Raw genomic sequence first — 23,300 nt, 5'->3', positions numbered from 1 at the left:
CTACCAATTTATCGTTGCTATATAATTTAATCAAACAACAATACATAGAATTACATATTTGGTTAATCATTCCGATGAAATTGTGTAAACTAGCTATAATAATAACTAAATTTAACAAATCTAATATTTTAATTATCCAACCATATCATTTTTATATCAAATGTTATATTTACTTCGATAGTAATTTAAATAGCCAAAATCATAAAGTACTCCAGTTAAATGATACATCGCTCAATATAATTAATATTTAATAAACAAATTAATTAAATAATATAATTATATAAATTATTAAAGATTAAATTTCAAAAATCTCGTACCTCTGTTCTCCGCAATTGCGTGCGTCGGTGTGGGTGTGTAAATGTGAGTGTGTGTAAATATGAGTGTGTGTGTGTGCAATTAACATACATATATATATATGTTTAATGGTTGGTGAGGCGGTGGCAGCACATGCCACTGCCCACTTTTTTTTTCTTTTTTTTTAAATTTTTTATAAATAATTACTTTTACGTCCTTCCTGATTTTCTTAATGAATATTATTTGTTTTCAAATATTATTACGAACTCCAATTTATTACGTTCAAGTTTTATTATATCCCAAATTCAATCTATAATTTATTTACTAATTAAATTGAAATTTTTAATAATTACCAATTAATCTCCCAATTGCGTGAAAAATTCATCGGATGTCACAATTCTCCCCTCTTAATTAAAATTTCGTCCCCGAAATTTAACTAACTTACCCACTCAATGGAATAAATAGGGATACTTCTCTCTCATATGCTCCTCAACCTCCCAAGTTGCCTCTCTTGGGGAATGATGACTCCATCTCACTTTTACCATCGGTGTATCTTTATTTCTCAATTTTCTTATGTTTCTATCCAAAATCTCTACATGCTCCTCCACACATGTCAACTCCTTAGAAATCTCTATCTCCGGCTGACGAATGATGTGACTAGGACCAGATCGATAACATCGCAGTATCGAACCATGAAAAACATCATGTATTTGTGACAACTGTAACGCTAGTCGATATGCCAAAGGTCCGATTCTTTCAATAATTTCATACAGTCCAATATATCTCGGACTCAGCTTCCCTTGCCTGCCAAACCTCAAAATTCCCCTCCAAGGAGATATCTTTAAGAAAAACTTATCACCTACTTCATACTCCATCTCCCTTCGGTGTTGATCAACATAACTTTTTTGTCGATCTTGTGCTGCATTCAAGTACTTCTTAACTATTTGTATCTTTTCCACTGTTTTCTGCACCAATTCAGGACCTTCCAATTGTCTTAATCCCGACACCTTCTTCCATATAAAGCTTCACATGGAGCCATATCGATACTAGAATGGAAACTGTTATTATATGCAAACTCCATTAGAGGTAGATGATCATCCCAGTTGCCCTTAAACTCCATTGCACAAGCTCTCATCATATTTTCTATGGTTTGAATCGTTCTTTCTGACTGCCCATTTGTTTGAGGATGAAATGCGGTACTGAAATGTAACTTTGTGCCCAATACCCTTTATAAGCCTTCCCAAAAGTGTGAGGTAAATCGAGGATCTCTATCTGACAAAATCGATACAAGCACTCCATGTAATCTCACTATCTCAGAAATGTATAATCCAGCTAACTTATCGAGAGAATCAGTTATTCGTACTTGCAGGAAATGAGCAGATTTTGTCAATCTATCCACAATTACCCAAATAGCATCATGCTTCCTGAATGTACGTGGCAACCCCATGATAAAATCCATAGTGATCTTCTCCCACTTCCATTTTGGTATTGATAGAGGTTGCAGTTTACCTGCTGGTGCCTGATGTTCAGCCTTTACTTGCTGACATGTCATACATTTAGCCACAAATTTAGCTACATCTTTCTTCATTGCCTGCCACCAATAGTAAGGTTTTAAATTTTGATACATTTTTGTAGTACCAGGATGCATCGAATATGGTGCATTATGAGCTTCTCGCAAAATCGCTTCGCGTAACCCATCCATATCAGGCACACAAACTCGTCCCCCATTTACTATTATTCCATCAACTCTTATCGAAAAATTTATTTTCTTACCATGTCTTATTCTTTCAAGCATTAATAAGAAAGGATCTCGAGTCTATGCTTTTTTGATCTGATCCACAAAGTCTGGCTTAAGTTGTAAGGCTGCTATTAAACCCGCTACCTGATCAACCTCTAGTTCCGTATTCATAGACCTCATCTCCAGTAGCAATGTCTGATTGTAACTCCCCAAATTGGCAAATAAACTTGAACTCTTTCTACTCAAAGCATCTGCTACCACGTTTTCTTTCCCTGGATGGAAGTCAATAGTGCAATCATAATCTTTCAAAAGTTCTATCCATCTTCTTTGCCTCAAATTCAATTCTTTCTGCGTTAAGATATATTTCAAACTCTTATAGTCAGTAAGGATCTGAAATTTTTCTCCGTACAAGTAATGTCTCCAAATCTTCAGTGCATGCACAATCGCGGCTAACTCCAAGTCATATGTAGGGTAATTTAACTCATGATTCCTCAATTGGCGGGACGCATAAGCAATTACCTTTCCATTTTGCATCAACACACATCCCAAACCCTATTTAGAAGCATCTGTAAACACAATATATCCACCACTATCAGACGGCAAAACCAAAATTGGATTGGAGGTCAGTCTCTTCTTCAACTCATCAAAACTTTGTTGACACTGTTCCGTCCACTGAAATTCTCCCCGTTTCTGAGAAACTTGGTTAGAGGACCAACAATTATAGAGAAACCCTCAACAAATCTCCTGTAATATCCAGCTAACCCTAAGAAGCTTCGGACTTCAGTGGCATTCTTTGTCACTCTCCATTCCATAATAGCTTTTACTTTTGAAGCGTCAGGCATAACTCCATCACCAGATATTACATGCCCAAGGAAAACCACCTGATTTACACAAAATTCACATTTGCTTAACTTAGCATATAACTCCTTCTCTTTCAAAATCTGTAACACTATTCTCAGAAGTTGCTCATACTCTATCTCTCGAGTATACCAAGATGTCATCTATAAAAACAATAATATATTGATCCAGATATTCCTGAACTGTACGATGCATCAATGCCATGAATGCTGCTGGTGCATTTGTTAACCCAAAGGGCATCACCAAAACTCGTAATGACCATATCGAGTACGAAAAGCTATCTTTGGTATGTCATTCTCTGCTATCCTCAGCTGCCAATAACCAGACCTCAAATCGATCTTTGAAAATGTTGTAGCTCCCTTTAATTGGTCTAACAGATCATCAATCCTCGACAATGGATATTTATTCTTCACTGTTACCCTATTTAATTGGCGGTAATCGATGCATAACCTCATACTCCCATCTTTTTTCTTCACAAACAACATTGGTGCTCCCCACGGCGAAGTACTCGACTTGATAAACCTTTTTCAGTTTGCTTTTTAAGCTCTTGTAATTCCACTGGGGCTATTCTTTACGGTGCAATAGAAATTGTGGCAACTCCCAAGAGAATTTCTATGGAAAAATCCACTTCTCTATGCGGAGGCAAACCTGGTAAGTCATTAGGGAATACTTCAGGGAAGTCTCTCATTACTGAAATTTCCTCCAATGTGGGATTAACCTTCCGGAATCTACCACATGGGCTAGATATATTTCACAATCCTCTAACATCAATCGTCTTGCCTCCGTGGCTGATATTACACAAACCGGTACTACCTGATGATCCCCCACAAATATTACTTTTGATTCACCAGAACATTCGATCATCACTTCCTTTTTATAACAGTCATCTATTGCTTTATGTTGTGCTAACCAATCATCCCCAAAATAATATCAAACTCCTTCAAATCTAGCACTATAAGGTCTACAGGTAAATTTACATCTCCGATTTTCACTAAGCTCCCTTTCCTAACGTTGTTCACTACCACACCCCCTCCCACGGGCAAATAAATCATCAAATTACATCCCAATGCACTATTCTCTCCCGCTATTTTAGATGTAAATTCAGATGAAATTTATGAATGTGTAGAGCCAGGATCAATCAAAACATAAGCTGCAATGTCAAATAACAATATCGTACCTGATATCACTTCATTCCATGCTGGGCCTTCCTTTCTGGTAATGTTATATATCCTTGCTTGAGTTTGTCCCTGAGTAACTTGTGCTCCAGTCCCCCTCATACCACTACCAATAATGTGGCCACTATCTTTGTTACCCATGCCTCTGCCTCTGCTAGCTCCCTGGCCACTATTGCCCTCACTGCTTTGGCTCTGGGTCCTGCTAGCAACACTTTCAACCATACCCATAGTCTGACTGGAACAATTCCTGGCAATGTATCCTCTACCTCCACAGCGGTAACAAGTCTTCGGTATATCATCCCGTCTCCAACATGGCCCTTGATGTTGTCTTACACAGGTAGAACAGCTCGGAGAAAAACTAGTCCTCGACCATAACTCGGTCCAGCTCTCTGTCCTGATCTAATAGAAGGCGTAGGAAATAAGTTGCGTTCAACCGAACCTCTGCTAAAGCCCGTAGATCCACCGAATCTCTATCCACTACTTCCTCGAAAAACAGGACCACCACGTGTAAAGCTCCCACTTCTCGCTGAGAATGAGCGACCGGTTCCCCTCTTGGTTAACCTACTCGATTCCCCTATCACGGACGTTGATTTCCTCTTCTCTTCCCCCTTCTTCTTGTCCTCCATTACTGCTTCTTCCATACGGATCGTTGATTCAACCAGAGTTTTAAAGTTTGTAATTCTGACTGCGAGACCTGTTTTGATCTCCGGTCGTAGCCCTTACTCAAAACGGTAACAATGATCCTCCTGCGTCGCTATTGCTTTTGGAAACATATTTGGCTAGTGCCGCAAAACGGAGTTCATATTCTGCCACCGTTTGATCATCTCCTTGGACTAAATTTAGGAACTCCATCCTCATTCTGTCTCGGTACATCTTGGGTCTGTATTTATCATCAAACTCTTTCTGAAACTCAACCCAAGTTATTTCTCATAGCTCATATCCCCTCTTTATAGACCTCCACCAAATCAAAGCATTGCCAACGAACGAAGAAACAACATACTTAAGTCGATTCTCTGGAGTGCAATTTACTAAATTCATCACATCTTCGACTTTTTCACACCATCTTTCAGCAATCTCTGGGTCTAGGGTACCTTCAAATTCTGTAGCCCCCATTTTTCTGATTCTTTCATAATTACGATCAATTGTAGGGACTACTAGTGCTGGCACTAGAGTGGATGCACGCGCCTGTTCAAGTAACTGCGCTTATGCTTGTGCTTGGGCTTGAAAAGCCATTTGAAATATTTTTGCATACTCTGGTGGTAATCATGCCACTGGAGCACCACCTGGAGGAAAAGGAGCATCAGCACCAACACCCTCTCTACCTACCCCCACCCCACTTGCACTTGCTGGTGCCACTGAGCCTTCTACAGACTCCGTTGACTCTTCCCTACTAGCTATTGGGTCAGCACGTGCACCTTCAGAAGCCATCCTACATTAAACAATTTAATCATTAGGGGAATCCCACAATCAAACTATTACTCTAGAAACGTAGACCTGCTCTGATACCACCCAATGTAGCACCCCCTACTCGCTACATCTAATTATTACTATTTCATCTTTTCTTTAACTACAACTCAATCTATAAGTAATTCCCTTTCAACCCATAAAATAACTTCTAATTTTATCAATCTAATATATATCACAAAAGATAATAGATACCACCAAAAGTTTATATTTACTCTCATTAGATGTTCTCATTTACATAAACTCAAGCTAAGTACTACCACAGTTTAAAACTCAAACCCCGATAAAAGATTAGAATATTTAACAACCAAACTGCCAAAGCTCTGACTTCAAACATCACGGTTGACCCACCTAATAAAGACGACGGCACTGCTCAAAATCTAATGTAGCCAATCAGTTTGACTTATTCCCTGAAAAGTACGTGGCAAGAAATGAGCTGCCTACTCAATAAGTATAACTTATCAGTCTATATATATATAAATATACAGGCAACAATTCACGTACATGCAGTAACGTTGACAACAGTCATTAGTCATATAGCAATATAAGATATAAGCAGTAATACATACCCACAACTATAAATCAATTCACGACATAATATTTGATGTTACCATTTATTAACTACGGGCCCCCACTTACTCTAGTTGGAGTATATCAGTCAATATTTTTGCTGGCCATCATCATATCATATACAGCACAGGGTACTCGTTGTATCTGATATCCCCACACTCTTTTACTCCAACTGTATAGGAATGTAGTACAGGACATCTTAACAAACATGGTACCCCCACACCACCCCAGTGTGTAGCTAACAACACAGGATATTCCCTGCTGCCCCCGAATATCCTGGTACCGTACGCGCCATGGTACCTAGCTTAATTCAGATATTTCTCATTTCACATTATCAATCACATCATCATCAATCACATTTTCATAAACCATTGACTTCGCTTCCACTAGCTAAGCATCATCTTTTATTTGAATTCACAATCATCATTCTATTTTTTATAATAATTACTTGATTAATAATAGCTCTCAATTTGATTCCATTCAACAATCAATTATACGATCATCACATAATCGTATCCTGCATGTCTCTACATTACCATCACATAACACATAGTAGCAATTTCACCAATATTATGGTAATCTAACAAATAATCCACAAGTAAGTATATAAACAATCAATATACGAAATCCACGTATATAAAGATAAAGCCAAATTCACGATCACATCCAAGAAATCAATATATACAATATATATAATAATACACGTATAGCTATATATATAAATCCAATTAGCTATACTTACCGTAAATCCCAAAATACTTTGATTCGTGAGGGACTGCTCAACCCTCTACTTTGTCGTCACGTCCTATAATAGAATATTATACGTATAATCAATATATTTAATTTACCAAATAATTCATAAGAATTCACTTAATCAAACCCCTTATATATTTATAACTATCATTTTTAATAACATCCGTAAATTATATTACAACTGAAACCTCATTTTCCCTCTTTAATAACATAATATTTCTTAAATATAACTTCCAAAATATTTCTACCAATTTATCGTTGCTATATAATTTAATCAAACAACAATACATAGAATCATATATTAGGTTAATCATTCCGATGAAATTGTGTAAGCTATAATAATAATTAAATTTAACAAATCTAATATTTTAATTACCCAACCATATCATTTTTATATCAAATGTGATATTTATTTCTTTACATTAATTTAAATAGCCAAAATCATAAAGTACTCCAATTAAATGATACATCCCTCAATATAATTAATATTTAATAAACGAACTAATTAAATAATATAATTATATAAATTATTAAAGATTAAATTTCAAAAATCTCGTAACTCTGTTCTCCGCTATTGCGTGCGTCGGTGTGGGTGTGTAAATATGAGTGTGTGTGTGTGCAATTAACATACATATATATATGTTTAATGGTTGGTGAGGCGGTGGCAGCACATGCCACTGCCCACTTTTTTTTTTCTTTCTTTTTTAAATTCTTTATAAATAATTACTTTTATGTCTTTCCTAATTTTCTTAATTAATATAATTTGCTTCCAAATATTATTACGAACTCCAATTTATTACGTTCAAATTTTATTATATCCCAAATTCAAACTATAATTTATTTACTAATTAAATTTAAATTTTTAATAATTACCAATTAATCTCCCTATTGCGTGAAAAATTCTACGAATGTCACAATATCTCTTGACAAAATGTCTTCCAACATATCTGGTATGAAAGGAGAATAGATTAAAGGCCAATACCACTCTTTTATCTTTATTTTTTCAGGGAATTACTCGTGTTTATCCTTTCTATAGATATTTACTCTATATAGAACCTCATGGGAAACAATGGAACAAGAAAAATATCTTCATTCCCCTTTCTCAAGCTCATAAAGCTTAAGGAACAATAAAATGTCATCACTTTCTCTATCAAGGAGAGGGCCGGCGCGCAAATCCTTAATCATAGTACAGAAATTTAATAAGACCAATGATGCAAAGAAAGGCCTTCAAAGCTCATCTACTGCATACATTTGGAATTATCACGAATTACTGGTGCACGCTCTACTTCTAAAAACAACTGCAGCTCATCATTAGGATTCTTACTAGATAACCTCTTTAAATGGTTGAGCTACAATCACATTTACAATTTGAAATGAGGGCGATCACCAATCATACAATCATATGGATGACATTCAAAATGTTAAGTGTCTTCACTTTAGTACACATGTAAGTAACTCCGAAGTGGAAACGGTGTCAATCAAGATCAAAAGCAGAGCCAATCAACAAAATCTAATCACGCTTTCCACATATGTTTCTATCTGCAAGTTTTCTCTTTTTTTTTTAATGCTTATATATTTTTAGTTTTACAGACATTTTATATAAATGGGATGATTATACAATCCTTCATTGAAATTTGATGTAATTATACATAAATTAGTATGAAAAGTTATATTTAGTACCGATATCTTTTATTTTCATCAAATAATTTAATCCCTCTACTAGTCAAAATTCATAGAATTTTCTTATATATTAGTTAAAGATATTGAAGTGGAAAACTATATTGATCCATGAATGACTTACTACTTATTGCAAGTCAAATAAATTTTTCCTAGCAAAACAACCTTTATAAGGGTGAATATACCTCCTCACATGCATTACCATGGGTGAAGATGTATAAGAGCAGTTTAAATAGACAAAAATTATTTGACCTACGATAAATAAGTAATAAGTCAATTAAAGGTAAATATGAATTTTCATTCAAATTTATTTCGCTAATATCAGCAGATTTGGTGAATTTTGACTAAGAGGGAGAATTATTTGTTAGATGAAAATAAAATCAGAAGTACTAAATGTAATTTTTCAAATAACATAGAGTCTATGTATAATTATACCAAAGTTAAAGAAAAGGCGGTCTAATTATCCCTAAATAAATACATATTTAATACTATAATGTAAAATATATTAGAATTGTGTTCAATGAATATCTTATTTTTTGAATTCTATAAAATAATCTGATAATTTAACCTATATATTTACTAAAATTATGATTAATAAATGATTTTTAGTATTTTTATGTTGTTGTTTACATTGAGATATAATACTACTTGTGCTTCTATTTTATTTTACATAATTAACAAAATAATAATTTAACTTGCTATGGCAGTATCTTAATTATTTCATAATCAGTTCGGTTTTATTTTTAGAAAATTATCTTTTCAATTACATATATATATTATTAAACAAATATAATTAACTCAGAACAAAAAACATTTTTAAGATAATCTTCTTTATAGTAAAGAAAAATTCCAAGAAATACTGAATATTTTTATATGTTTTATACTTTATTAACGAAATATATCATTTAGCAAGTTATGTATAAATATTTACATAATTTAATTTGTATCTTTACACATCTTTGCTAACTAAACTAATCTATTTTGTATAATTAGCATAAGTAAGAAGTTTTTAAAATTTTATATTTTGTAATAATCGATTAGTAAAAATATTTAAATATTATTATACATTCAATTTCATATTAATTGCCATTATACTTTCATAATTTATCAACTAGTTTTGATTGAAAAAAATGTATATATATAAAAATATTTTATGATTAAACATAAGGTAAATCTTTCTTTTGTTTGTGTAATATGTTTAATAAATATTCTTAAATACATTAATATTTTTAAAGTTATCTTCCCAATCAAAATTTTAAATTTTCTTAATAAATAACTTTGAGTTGGAACTTAGTTTTTCCTTTTCAAATTATGTCGGTGAACTTGAGTTTGAATCTTAAAATTTTGTCGAACTCATACCCTAACAATTACCCAAAAGAAAATAGAAAACAAGAAGCCAATGCTATATATTACCGAACACGACTCGAACTACATTTTTTATTATAATTCTTATTGCATCTTCTATTGTGTTTCACATATACATATCACGTGTGTAAATATTATGTTATTAATTTTATCTAAGGAAAAGATTTTATACACGTCAAAATATATGTGTGAACTAAACTGAAGATGCAACAAGAGTAGAAAATCTAATATGAACACAACTAGGAAAAACCGCATAATGATGTGGCAAAAGTGATAAAAAGTATAAATAAGAAGCATAAGATGTTTACGGTGTAGGACTCCTCAAGGAGTGTCAATGGCCAATTAGGACGACAAGTTTTATTTTGGCGCTTTCCCCACAGCCAGTAACGCTGGAAGTACACTGGTGCAAGAAATTCTCTAGCAATCTCTTCCTAATAATCATCTTTAATTTTAGCTAATACGAACATATTACAAGTATGGGAAAATAACATTTTTCTCCCATAAAATAAAGCCGTCACTTTTGGTACCATTGGTTATGGGAGTATCACTTTTGGTCACTAACTTTTAAAACTTAGCACTTTTAGTCTCATGACACCTTTTAATTAGATAATTAACGAAAAAACCTATGTGATAGTTAAGTGTATGGGAATAAAAGTGCTGTATTTTTACGTTCGGACGAAAATGAGAGTCATGTAACCAATGGACCAAAAGTGTAAAGACCCAACGACCACGTGTTTTCGTTAAAATATCTAACAGAAAGGTGTAATGAGACCAAAAAGTGTGACTTTTTATAAGTTACAGGGACAAAGGTAAGAATTCCATAACCAATGGGACAAAAAGTAGAAAGACCCTAAATTACGATAGGAAAAGATTATGAGAACCTAACTTCAATCAATTGGAAGTACTTATATACCTGAAAAGTGTGAAATAGTTTAAGCTTCTGAACACAAAAACTTCTGACTTTGGCATGATCCACTAAATCGAAACATATATCCTTTCCAATCTGCCTTGCAGAATCTTCATCAGTCACAACCTAAGGACATCACCAATGTTCTGTAATTAAAAATCAGCTTAAAATGGAGACAATGAAATAGTAAAACTGTTACTATGTAGAAGAACTGTCAATATAATTTACCTTTACAATCATCTACATATCAGTTTCTGCTTTTTTCTCTTCTTTAGTTCTTTCTCTTTTTGCTCCCTCTTCAACCTCTCTTACATGAATAAAAAATTTTACTAATGCGAAATATATAAAAAAAGAATAATAGGGTGTTTGGCTAAGTTTATAAGCACATGATTGAAACATTTTATAAGATGTTTAGAATCATATAAGCTCTTGAGAATCATTTAGTAATTTTCTTTTTTTTTTTTTTTTTGAAGAGATCATGAGATTCTAAGTAAGATGTTTTGGATCTCATAAGCTATTTAAGAAAGGGTTAACTTCACCTATTGTTTCTAAAAATATCTTATAAGTCCTTCAAATAATGTCCGAAAAATAAAAACATACTCATAATTTTGTTAGTATTTCAGTTTTAACCTCCATATAATTTACATCCCCAAAAAAAAAATTATCTATTTGTATAATTTTAAATTCTAAGAGTTTGATGAATTTTTTGGTTATTATTACAGTATAAAAAGCTTAGGATAAATTATATTTTGCTATCCGAATTACGCCTATTTTTACACTTCGCTATAGAATTTTTTTTTTGTGTGACAAGTTACCATATCAACTTTGTGAAATTAGTACTTAATTTTCCATATATGATCGTCCGTTTATTGATTTTATGCCAGAAGAACATTGCATGTTGTGCATATGTGAAAAAACATAACCTTTAAACATCACATGCGCACTGCATGTGATGTTTTTTCGATAAAAAACTTGATTGAGAAATAGTTATAAATGACAAAGTGTAAAATTTTGTAAAGTTAAGATGATAAGTTGACACAAAAAAAGTTTAGATGCTAAGGTGTAAAAACAATCATACTGCGGATGACAAAATATAATTAATCTGGAAGACTATTATGTCTAACACTCTAATGTCATATAAGCTCAAGCATCATATTATCCAAATAATTAAGAACTTATTTTTAAAATAAGAATAAATATCTATAAAATCTTAAAATATCTTATAAGATCTAGAAGTATAAGATGTTTCAATTAAACTTAGCCAAACACCCTATAAGTTTCTTTTATAAAAGCAAAAATGACTTGAGCTGATTTTTTATCAAACCTTAAGATGCTGAGAAATATCTCTGTCATCAATGTCGCACAGTATTTTAGCCTTGTCACTTTCACGTATGTACACCAGCATATAGGCATTCGACTGCCTCATAAACTTGAGGGTGGCATTATCTGGATTTATCAACAGTTTTAACAAAAGCAGAAAAAATGAAAGGAAAACTTATTTCTTCTTCACCTCCATAAACCTCGTCTAAAGCCTTTATTATGTCTTCTTTTGTCACTCGTTCATCATCAAATTTATACTTGAAACCATTCAGAATGATTTTCTTTATGTAGTTTGCAACGAGAGATCTACATGTATTCTATTGGTAAAAGCAGAAAACTTGCATTTTTACGTCTTAAGGAAATAGTATTTTTGGTCCCATATGTTTGGGCCTTTTCCAAATAGTCACATTTGTTGTGATTGTCTCACATTGCATCCCATAAGTTCAAAATTTTCTCATTTTTAATCCTCATCATACTTTTTCCTCCAATAATTAATTGAGCTACTAGAAGGTTTTAAGGGGGAATATAAGTGTCCCATTAATTATTGGATGAAAAATGTACTTAAAGATTAAAATTGAGAAAAGTTTCAACTTATGGGATACAATGTGAGAAAATCATAATAAATAGGATTAAAGTGAAATAGGCCCTAACATATGGACCAAAAATGCAGTTTTTCCTTATGTCTGACAAGTTAGTCTTTGGCAATATTTGGTCCAATTTTTTTCAAAATCACCATATTGCATTCCATAACTCCCAAAAATTTGCAATTTGCATCAAGCCTTAATTCTATTAAATTTATTTCATGAAAAAATTAATAGTGTACCAAAATCGCAAAGAGGTTAACTTGTAGGACGTGAAATCAATTTTTTCCTAAAGTATTAGTCAATGGCCTAGTAAAAACATAGTGTGTCAAATGAAGATAGTTAAGTTTAAGCTTCTCAGACAATACAAAGCTAAAGAACATTTATAAATATAGATATGCACTCTTTTATGGATTAAATCCCATAACTAACTCAATACCACTGGTTGGATAGAGTTGGCCTTATGAAAGCATAATAGTGTCCACCGTGCACAACACCACTATGGACCAAAACACTGCGAAGAATCAAAATAGTCAGAATGAAAATGTAACCTAATGTTTTTCAAGTGTGAAGAATAAGAAAATTTAGAGATATTGCAATTTGAATAAGAAAATAATCCCAGTGGTCAATTTTTGCTGGAACAAAATTTCTGTCCTATATTTTGAATTTTGGCATTTTAGTTCTTTATCTTTCTTGACTTGCAAAATAGGTCCTATCGCTTTCAATTTTTTTACAATTTTGATCCACACCAATGGGACCAAAGTCCAAATTAAAGACGAAGCATGTGTGAGGAATATTTTCTCCGGCAACATTTACAATAGATCCAGATCAAGTTCAAGAGGAAATTCATAGCGGTCATTTATCTACATGTGATCAACAACAAATAAAAAATCATTCATATTACTAGAAACCCAACTTGGATATGACTATTAATGCACCAATTAGTCAAACTTTCAATAGGTAGCCAAAACTCTCTTTGTGGCACATAATTTATTTTATTTTATTTATTTTGTTTAGTCAAACAAATTCCCTTTTTGAAAATCCAAAAAGACATACCCTTAGCATATTTCGACCAAATTTGGAGATTCTGATTGCTAAAGTCCTGAAATTACACAAATAATAATAGTTAATGTCACTAAATTACCACCTCCATATTTGGCTGTCGTAAAATTTCCATCCTCTAACATGAAGACCAAAATTTCAATTTAGGCTATGTTAATCATTAGACTTGGTAGGACATACCCAAGCAATAAATTTGACTATCATAAGAAGGCTTTTTTTATGTATTTGCTTCTAGTAAGAGAAAATATGTCTAACTTGCAATCTTGATCGTAATATATGTTATAGTACAAGAACAAAGCTATTATCTAACCAATCTTCTTAAGCTGCACACAGAAAGTGGTAAGACATAGCCAATTTGTACATATTTTGCTCTACTCTTTACATTGTATTCACCAGTACAGTATGATAACAAAAATTTGCAAATCATGCATCTCATAAGTTGGAAGAGAAGTTTAACTACTAACTTTACCTTACCATCCCGAACAAACTCGTATTCAAACCATTTTAAGTGAAGCTGGAGCACTGGTGGGATGTTAGTAAACAAGACCCCTTTCTCAACATCCTTAAACAAGAAAATCATCAATCTTGAGGTCGTCCTTTGACAAGACTCAAATAATACGCTAAGGAATAAAAGTCTAAAGAAAAACAAGCATGTCCTCCTGACAAAAGACTAACCTCCAAACACCAATACGCTAGTGAGAGAAAAGGTTAAAACGATCATTATATTTAGGATAAATTGCAATGACCTCTTAAGGTTTTTCATAATTATAAATACCATTGTTGTTTGAAAAATTACTAGTATCCCTGATGTTTCATGAATTTATGTAATCCTTGGATGGAGGACGAAAAAATATCTATTTTTTCCTTATTTTTTTTCTTTTTGTCAAATAATAAAATAAGTTGACAATATTAAATGTTATTCTTGCCCTTCAAGCTTTTCAAAAAAGTTTCAATATTTTTAAAAATAAATAAAAGATTTCATAGTCCATAAGAGTATTTTGATCTAAGCACCATAAAAAAATTGATGAAAATCTAATGTGTTCTAATGAAATATGTTAATTATTTGGTGGACGTTAAAATCAGCTAGCATTCATAAATTTTCCAATAATAAGGGGATAATTTTAATTTTAAAATTTCAAGAGAGCTCTTTATAATTACTTTCCTTTATATATTAAACTAACAAGTAAATTAAGTTAGCCTACTCACCTGCAAACCGTATTGCCCAGCATGATATCTATTATCACCATCGAGATGTTCAACTGCAACATAACTTATTAAACGAAGCATAGACATCATGACATCCCTTGACATCAAGCTGAAAATCTACCGCATAGAGGACACAAAATTTTATAAAATGAATTTAAAGTCTAAGGGATAAATAGATTAACTACAAGTACCATATAATGACTTCTATCTACTAGACTTGTAATCAATATTGATGCATTCAAGGTAGTTGTTGTGGTGTCCTTCAAATAAGTGTTGTAATTAAAAACAAATATCAAAAATTAAAACCTTCTCACACGAAACTAATTCAACACCTCACGGAACTAAAAAATAAAAATGAAAAAAAAAATTAGAAACTAGACAACAGAGACAAGATTCCACAACTCTTGATTAGCAACACACGATAAAAAACACGCGTGGGTAAGATTAGCAACACACAAGAAAAACACGTGATGACCATGTCCATCGTGCTTCCAAACCAATAAAGAAATCACAACTTGTTTTCTAATGGAGAAGGAGGTCTATACGCACCTCGTTATGGCTTGGTGAAGAAGGCGTCAGAGGCACTGAGAAGAGTGCAGGTGTAGTTCTGTATTGAATTAACTAAAATGAAGTGAATTTAATGGAGCTTGTTGCCTGTGCGCTGGAAAAATAGAGAGAGAATTTGGATAGAGAATGATGGTGCATACGCTTGGGAGTTTGGTCAACTTGGATTTTCAAGGTTTTATTGAAAATTTCATGTGAAACGGAAAGGAGGCATCAAAAGACAAAATCTTGACTCGAATTAGGAGGAATTTAATACAATAAAAATATTGTACATATTCACCAAACTTTCACATGGCACCCCATCATTATACCCAAATTATTGTTTGCCTCCCGTAGGTTTTGTATTGTTTATAAAATTAGTCATTTTATTTTTAAAATGAGAAAAGAAAATTCTTGAATTTCGATGGCTAAAAATATCTTTTGTATGTTTAATTGACGTTCGTTAAATAATTGATTATTGTTTTATAGATATAGTGATTTTTTTTATTTGTTTATATCAAGCGGCAAAATGATTTCATTAAATACTTGTTTTTTTCATAAAATTAATTATTTTATTAAATACTTCGTTCTACATATAATTAGCATTTTACAATTGTGAGATTGTGAGAATGCCACAGTCTCGACTTTAGTAGAATTCGTCAAAGCCACCCAACTTATAAAGTCCTACATATGGCCATAAAAAAAGATGCATAAAAAAGTAGGGGGAGAAAGACATATCTGAGACAACATATTCTCCAACTTTACTGTTACATCAACTTAACTGTCTTAATATTGTGTGCGTTCTTGTGAAAGCCTCTCTCCTGAAAAAAAAAATGCTCATAATAAATGTGAGGACTTTTCAAGCAAGACAACACATCAATCATGACTCACCTCCTATTTAAATTGCTCTTCACATTTTTCTATTCTATTGACAAGTACGTGCCAACTCATCAAATATTTTAAGGCAATAATGTGTTATACATTTTTCTCTCTCCTTTTCTAAAATTCCTTATCAGCCTTCCCCCCCTCCCCCCAACACCACCATCACACACAAAAGGAAAAAAAACAATTGTCACCAACTAGAGAATGAAATTATAATATTATCCATCACAATAAATGTGAAAAATCTTCCAAACAAGAACTCGCATTGTCACGCCCCGGATCAAGGGCCATGACATGGCCATGCCATCAAGCCACTAGCCTTAGTACCATGAAGCGCCCACTACGAACCATAGATCCAAACTCAACAGTAATAACACCTAAGCAATAAAATTTCAATACATATTTGCAGCGGAAAAACACAAATCTTAAAATCTAAAATCTGGCACCAAGTCCTAACAACTAAACAGAAGTAGAAGTAATTTCAATGAATAAATTGTCTACAAAACTTATTAATAGATGCCACTTGCATCCCTTGATTAGCTACAAACCCTAGTATAGCTCCTCCTCACAAGTCTCATACACCTGGTCTGCAAGATATGGTAAGTGGAATGAGCGACTTATCACCTTGTAAGCGATCTCTATCTCTAACCAGATGGGGGATAAAATGTTGATAATGGATAACTATCATTTGCCAAAATGTTCTAAACCAAATTAAATAAATGAGAAAAACATAATGCTTCAAAATATTTGACAACAGAATAAGAATTTTAAACTTTCCAATCTAAAATAAAGGTGTACAAGAACAGCCTTGTGTGATAATCAAAATCTTGTTTGATTAGCGCAAGTGTTTCCAAAAATCAACCATTTCAGTTATATTTATGCACATAGAGCATTCATATTATAATCATTCTTATGTTTGATTATCCCTCTACCTTACACTTATCTTAGTCAATTTCAATTTTCTATAACTGTTTACTGACTTGGGTATCAGAGTGTTAATGCATTTTTTTGTAAGACCCCATCTTAAGACTTGTGAAAAATCAAAGCCAAATATCTCAAATTGAACATTTGCACTTCTTGTATATGTTGATGATGTTTTGGTCACTGCACCCACTGAAAGTTCTGTTCAAGAAGTGAAAGTCTACCTGAATGGATTGTTCACTATAAAAGACGTGGGAGAAGCCAAGTACTTTTTAGGACTAGAATTATCTAGATAAGAACAAGGTTTGATTGTCACACAAAACAAATATACCATGGACATCATAAAAGTCATGGGACTTGACAAGGTAAAAATAGCTCCAACTCCACTTCCAGCAGGCCTAAAATTTATTTCAGAGTCTGAGGTAACATTAGAAGATCCTTCCAAATATAGAAGGCTTGTGGGAAGGCTTTTATACCTTGGATTTACCAGACCGGACATCAGCTATGCTACTCAGCAACTTAACCAGTATATCCAACAACCCTGTAAGCAACACTGGAACGTAGCAGTTGACCTTGTTAGATATTTGAAGGGACTACCTTCTTCAGGTCTATTCTTCCCTGTTAATAATAATTTTAAACTAAAAGCTCACTCTGGTGCAGATTGGGCAGCTTGCCAAGTAACAAGAAGATCACTAACGGGATATTGCATAATGATGGGAAGCAGCCCAGTTTCTTGGAAAACCAAGAAACAAAGTACAATGTTTAGATCATCTGCGGAGGCAGAATATAGGAGTATGGCTACCACAGTATGCTAGATTGTTTGGGTTAATAATTTACTTAAGGAATTGAAAGTGGATGTTCTCACCCCTGTGCCATTCTATTGTGACAATAAAGCAGCGATACACATCACAGAGAACCCAGTGTTTCATTAGAGGACAAAGCATGTTGAGATAGACTGCCACGTTCTGAGGGACCAATAGAAAGAAGATCGTATTTTACCTAAATATGTGAATTCAAAGCTCCAATTGGCAGACCTCTTTACTAAGCCTCTACCTTCGAATTCTTTTCTGTTCTAGTCTTCTAAGTTAGGCCTGACCACCTTCGATACAAGTCCAACTTGCAGGGAGGCTGTAAAACTTGATTCTAGCCACTTGGATCTGTCCATTGAAGGAAAAGAGTTGCAGAAATATGAGGTTGAAGAAGACAGTGAACAGTAGCCGTTTGCTTTTATTTTTTATTTGTAAACTTATAAAAGCGTGTTCTTGAGAACACGCTTTTATTAGTCCATTGGCTTCTTTTCTTTCTTGAAAGTTAGTTTAGTTTGTTATCTCTCAAAACTGCTTCATCTCTATTCTATATATACATGTACTAAACTCTGCTAAATTCAAATAAAATAGATTCAATTCTCTAAAATTTCCTCTTCCGTTTTTTACAAATACACGCAATGCTCCACTGTGCCTAGTTTTGACATGCTTGCACAGGAATTATTTACAAGGTATAACCAGGTGCGTCTCCCACCTAGATCTACCATTAAGGTGGATATTCAGAAAGCCTATGACACAGTGGAATGCGACTTTCTACTAGCATTTTTGGACATGTTTGGATTTCCAGCACAATTTATTCGGTGGATAGAAGAGTGTGTAACAACACCCTCATTCTCGGTGGGTCTGAATTGGAAACCCCATGGATTTTTTGCAGGCTCACAAGGGTTCAGGCAAGGTGATCCCATGTTGCATTACGCATTTGTTCTTGTGATGGAGGTGTTACATCTTTTATTCCTATAGTTGATTGAACAGGATGGCGTTTTTCATTCCATTGAAAATGTGCTCCTGCTCGACTCTTTCAGCTTAGTTTTGCAGATGATCTACTGTTATTTTGTAAAGCTGATATGGATTCTATAGGGGTCTTCAAGCAAGGCTTAGATATGTTCGCATCATGGTTGGGTCTACGGCTTAATGCACATAAGAGCCACCTTATTATCTCTCGCTCGGCACACGAGATTCTAGTAGAGTTGTTGGTGATGGTGGGATTCTAGGAAGGGCAGTTACCGATGAGATACTTGGGACTTTCCCTTCTCTCGTCTCAATTATTTGAAAACAGATTGTCAGCCATTGTTATCGAAAATTGACCAACGTATTAAAGGATGGGAAGGTCTGGGGTTGTCCTATGCTGGGAGGATGCAGATCATCAAATCTATCCTTATGGCGTTGAGCATTTATTGTTCCTCAACGTTCCTATAGCCTAAGGTGTTATAAGGGAGATTGAGAAGCGACTTCTAGCGTTCTTCTGGAAAGGAGGGACGACTAGGGGCTATGCCAAGGTAGCATGGCAATATATATGTAAACTGTTATTGGAAGGTGGGAAGGGCTTACGAGACATCGCTACCTTAAATCGGGCTTTAAGATGGAGGGGAAAGCGGAAGTGGTGTCGTAAAATTGAAATTAAGTGGCTCTGTAAAGAGCACATTAACTCTCCAACAGCCATAAAAGTTATCTCTCTCAATTATAGTTTCCATCTACAAGGTGAAATTAAATATATGTTAGATTTTGTAAAAAACTGTAAAATAAAATTGAAAGGTGAATGAAGTTGTATCGTTGAATAAAGATCTACATTTCTCCCATTATTTGAGTTCTGCTCCATCTTCTCTTGTGTACAAAAAGAATTCTTTGGAGTATGTGCCGGGGGGGGGGAGGGAGGAGAGACTCAGAGATGATATAAAATGGAGGATACAAAGACAAGAGGGTGAGTAAGCAATCGTTGGGTCATTTATTATCTATGTGAGTGTGAGTGAATGTGTGTAAATACATAAAGAATGAATATGATGAATGTATTTAAAGCAGAACAAAAAATAAAATTCAATATCAACAACAACTAAACACAACTTTAATAGGGAATACGAGTGTACTTATGACATATGAAATTGTGTCCAAATTCGAAATATTTACAGTGTTGCAACAATTTAAATACCGTACACTACATAAAAATGCGGGATTTAGCACATATCAGCAGGACATTCCAAAGCCCTTTTAATATTGAAATGGGTATTGGAACACAGTTGGAACAGAACTTGATAAATGACGACATGATGTCCATTTTTTATGTGTAGCATATATGCTAGAAAGATAAAATCTTTTTCTTTTCTAAATTCAAATTATTTGTGCAATATAAGTGCAAAGTCTACTATTTTTCCATCAGAATAGTTTCTTTCATGATTTACTTATAGTGCATATCAATAAAGTAAAACTTAATAAAAAAAAAGAAGAAATTAAAGCAACTTCAAGTATCTTCAAAATGTATTCAAATTATTCCTCGCATCTTTAAAACTCTGAGCAAAATTACTCTACATTACACAATTCCAGATACAGTTAGATCACGTTCTTTTCTTTGTGAAATCCTTCATTGCTTGACCATGTTTGCTCCAGCAAGAATTGAATCTTAATTATTAGTTGATGAATTAGACCAATAAACGTACTTGCGCCACACTACTTTCAACAAATTCTCAGAATCATGGATTTGTTGTTTGAATGTACATATAACTCCCATCCATAAATCACTAGTTTTCACCAATATACTAAAGAAAAAAAGAAAAGAAAAAGAAAAGAGAGAGAGAACAAACAATCTTCACAAATCCAACCTCATACAAAATTAAAAAATTAAGAAAGCCAATTTTAAATTTTTGTTTTGAAGAGTTTGTTTCAAAAATCAAAGGTGAAAACAAAAAAATTGTATGTACAATTTGAAGATTGAGAACTAAGCAATTTTAAGTTAGTAATTCTTAAAAATTTATATTTAATAAAAGATCTAACCAAACGAAGAAGAGTGGAGATCCCACACATGTATATTTTTTTAGTAAAACAAAAAAACACAAAGAAAGCAAGAAAGAATGGAAGATCTGCCATGCCAGTTGTCTCTTGAAGGTACTTGTTGGGATAATGGTGGTGGACGAGAAGGCAGAGGTGGTGCTGGAAAATTAAAATCTAGTGTCTCCAGAAAGAGCACATCATTAACTCTCCAATAGCGACAAAAGTTATCTCTCTCAATTATAGTTTTCATCTACAAGGTGAAATTAAATATATGTTGGATTTTGTGAAAAACTGTAAAATAGAATTGAAAGGTGAATGAAGTTGAATCGTTGTATAAAGATCTTCATTTCTCCCATTATATGAGTTATGCTCCATCTTCTCTTGTGTGCACAAACAATTCTTTGGTGTATGTGTAGGGGAGGGGGGAGAGATACAGAGATGATATAAAAAGGAGGATACAAAGAAAAAAGGGTAAGTAAGCAATCGTTGCGTGATTTATTATGCATGTGAGTGTGTGAGTGTGAGTTTATGTCTGTAAATACATAAAGAGTGAATATGATGAATGTATTTAAAGCATACCAAAAAATAAAATTCAACATCAATTACAACTAAACACAACTTTAATAGGGAATATGAATGTATTTATGACACATGAAACAGTGTCCAAATTCATAATATTTTACAGTGTTGCAACAATTTAAGTAATATACACTACAAAAAAAGGCGGGACTTGGCACGTATCAGCAGGCCATTCCGAAGCCCGTTTCAAATTGAAATGGGTATTGGAACACAGTTGGAATAAAACTTGATAGATGACGTCATGATCTTCATTTTTTATGTGTAGAATATATGCTAGAAGATAAAATCTTTATCTTTTCTAAATTCAAATTATTTGTGCAATATAAGTGCAAGGTCCACTATTTTTTCATCAGAATTGTTTCTTTCATGATTTACTTATAGTGGATATCAATAAAGTACATCTTAATAAAAAAAAAAGAAGAACTTAAAGCAACTTTCAATATCCCCAAAATATATTCAAATTGTTCCTTGCATCTTTAAAACTCTAAGGAAAATTGCTCTTCATTACACAATTCTATATACAGTTACATCTCGTTCTTTTCTTTGTGAAAATCCTTCATTGCTTGACCGTGTTTGCTCCTGCAAGATCTTAATTATTAGTTGATGAACTAGACCAATAAACATACATGCGCCACACTACTTTCAACAAATTCCCAAAATCTTGGCTTTATTGTTTGAATGTACATATAAATCCCATCCATAAATCACTAGTGTTCAACAATATATTATAGAAACATAGAAAAGAAAATGAAAAGAGAGAGAGAACACAGAATCTTCACAAATCCAACCCCATAAAAAATTGAAAAATGAAGAAAGCCAATTTTGAGTTTTTTTTTTTTTTTTTAGTGTTTGTTTCAAAAATCAAAGGTGAAAACAAAAAAATTGTATTTACACTTTGAAGATTGAGAACTTACCAATTTTAAGTTAGTACTTCTTAAAAATTTATATTTAAAATAAAAGATCTAACGAAATGAAGAAGAGTGGAGATCCCACATATGTATATTTGTTTAGAAAAAGAAAAAAAACCACAAAGAAAGCAACAAAGAAAGGAAGATCTGCTATACCTGTTGCACTTTTTGGAGGTACTAGTTGGGATGATGGTGGTGGAGGGAAAGGCGGAGGGGTGGAGGTGAAGGCGGAGGTGGTGCCGGAAAATTGAAATCAAGTGGCTCTGGAAAGAGCACACCATTAACTCTCCAACAGCCATAAAAGTTATCTCTCTCAATTATAGTTTCCATCTACAAGGTGAAATCAAATATATGTTAGATTTTGTAAAAAGCTATAAAATAAAATTGAAAGGTGACTGAAGTTGAATCGTTGAATAAAGATCTACATTTCTCCGATTATTTGAGTTCTCCTCCATCTTCTCTTGTGTGTACAAAGAATTCTTTGGAGTATGTGGCGGGGGGAGGGGGGAGAGATACAGAGATGAGATAAAATGGAAGATACAAAGACAAGAGGGTAAGTAAGCAGTCGTTGGGTGATTTATTATGTATGTGAGTGTGTGAGCGTGAGTGTATGGATGTAAATACATAAAGAGTGAATATGATGATTGTATTTAAAGCAGAACAAAAAATAAAATTCAACATCAACCACAACTTA

The 23,300-nt window shown here is 33.3% G+C and overlaps 1 protein-coding gene and 1 pseudogene across 1 annotated transcript; both read right to left on the bottom strand.

The window, feature by feature from the left end:
* Positions 1-743: 743 nt before the first annotated feature.
* Positions 744-2,022, bottom strand: LOC148788667 (uncharacterized). Its single transcript, XM_088878083.1, has 3 exons — positions 1,933-2,022; positions 1,700-1,885; positions 744-1,301 (listed from the first exon to the last, which is right to left on the bottom strand). Exons 1-3 carry the CDS (start codon positions 2,020-2,022, stop codon positions 744-746), a joined length of 834 nt encoding a protein of 277 aa, XP_088734209.1.
* Positions 2,023-5,328: 3,306 nt separating this feature from the next.
* Positions 5,329-15,057, bottom strand: LOC110011351 (ubiquitin C-terminal hydrolase 13-like; annotated as a pseudogene).
* Positions 15,058-23,300: the final 8,243 nt, after the last annotated feature.

Source organism: Sesamum indicum, linkage group LG3, assembly GCF_026168435.1.
Source record: "Sesamum indicum cultivar Baizhima isolate 11 linkage group LG3, ASM2616843v1, whole genome shotgun sequence".
Lineage (NCBI taxonomy): Eukaryota > Viridiplantae > Streptophyta > Magnoliopsida > Lamiales > Pedaliaceae > Sesamum > Sesamum indicum.
This window is presented reverse-complemented; position numbering and strand designations above follow the sequence as displayed.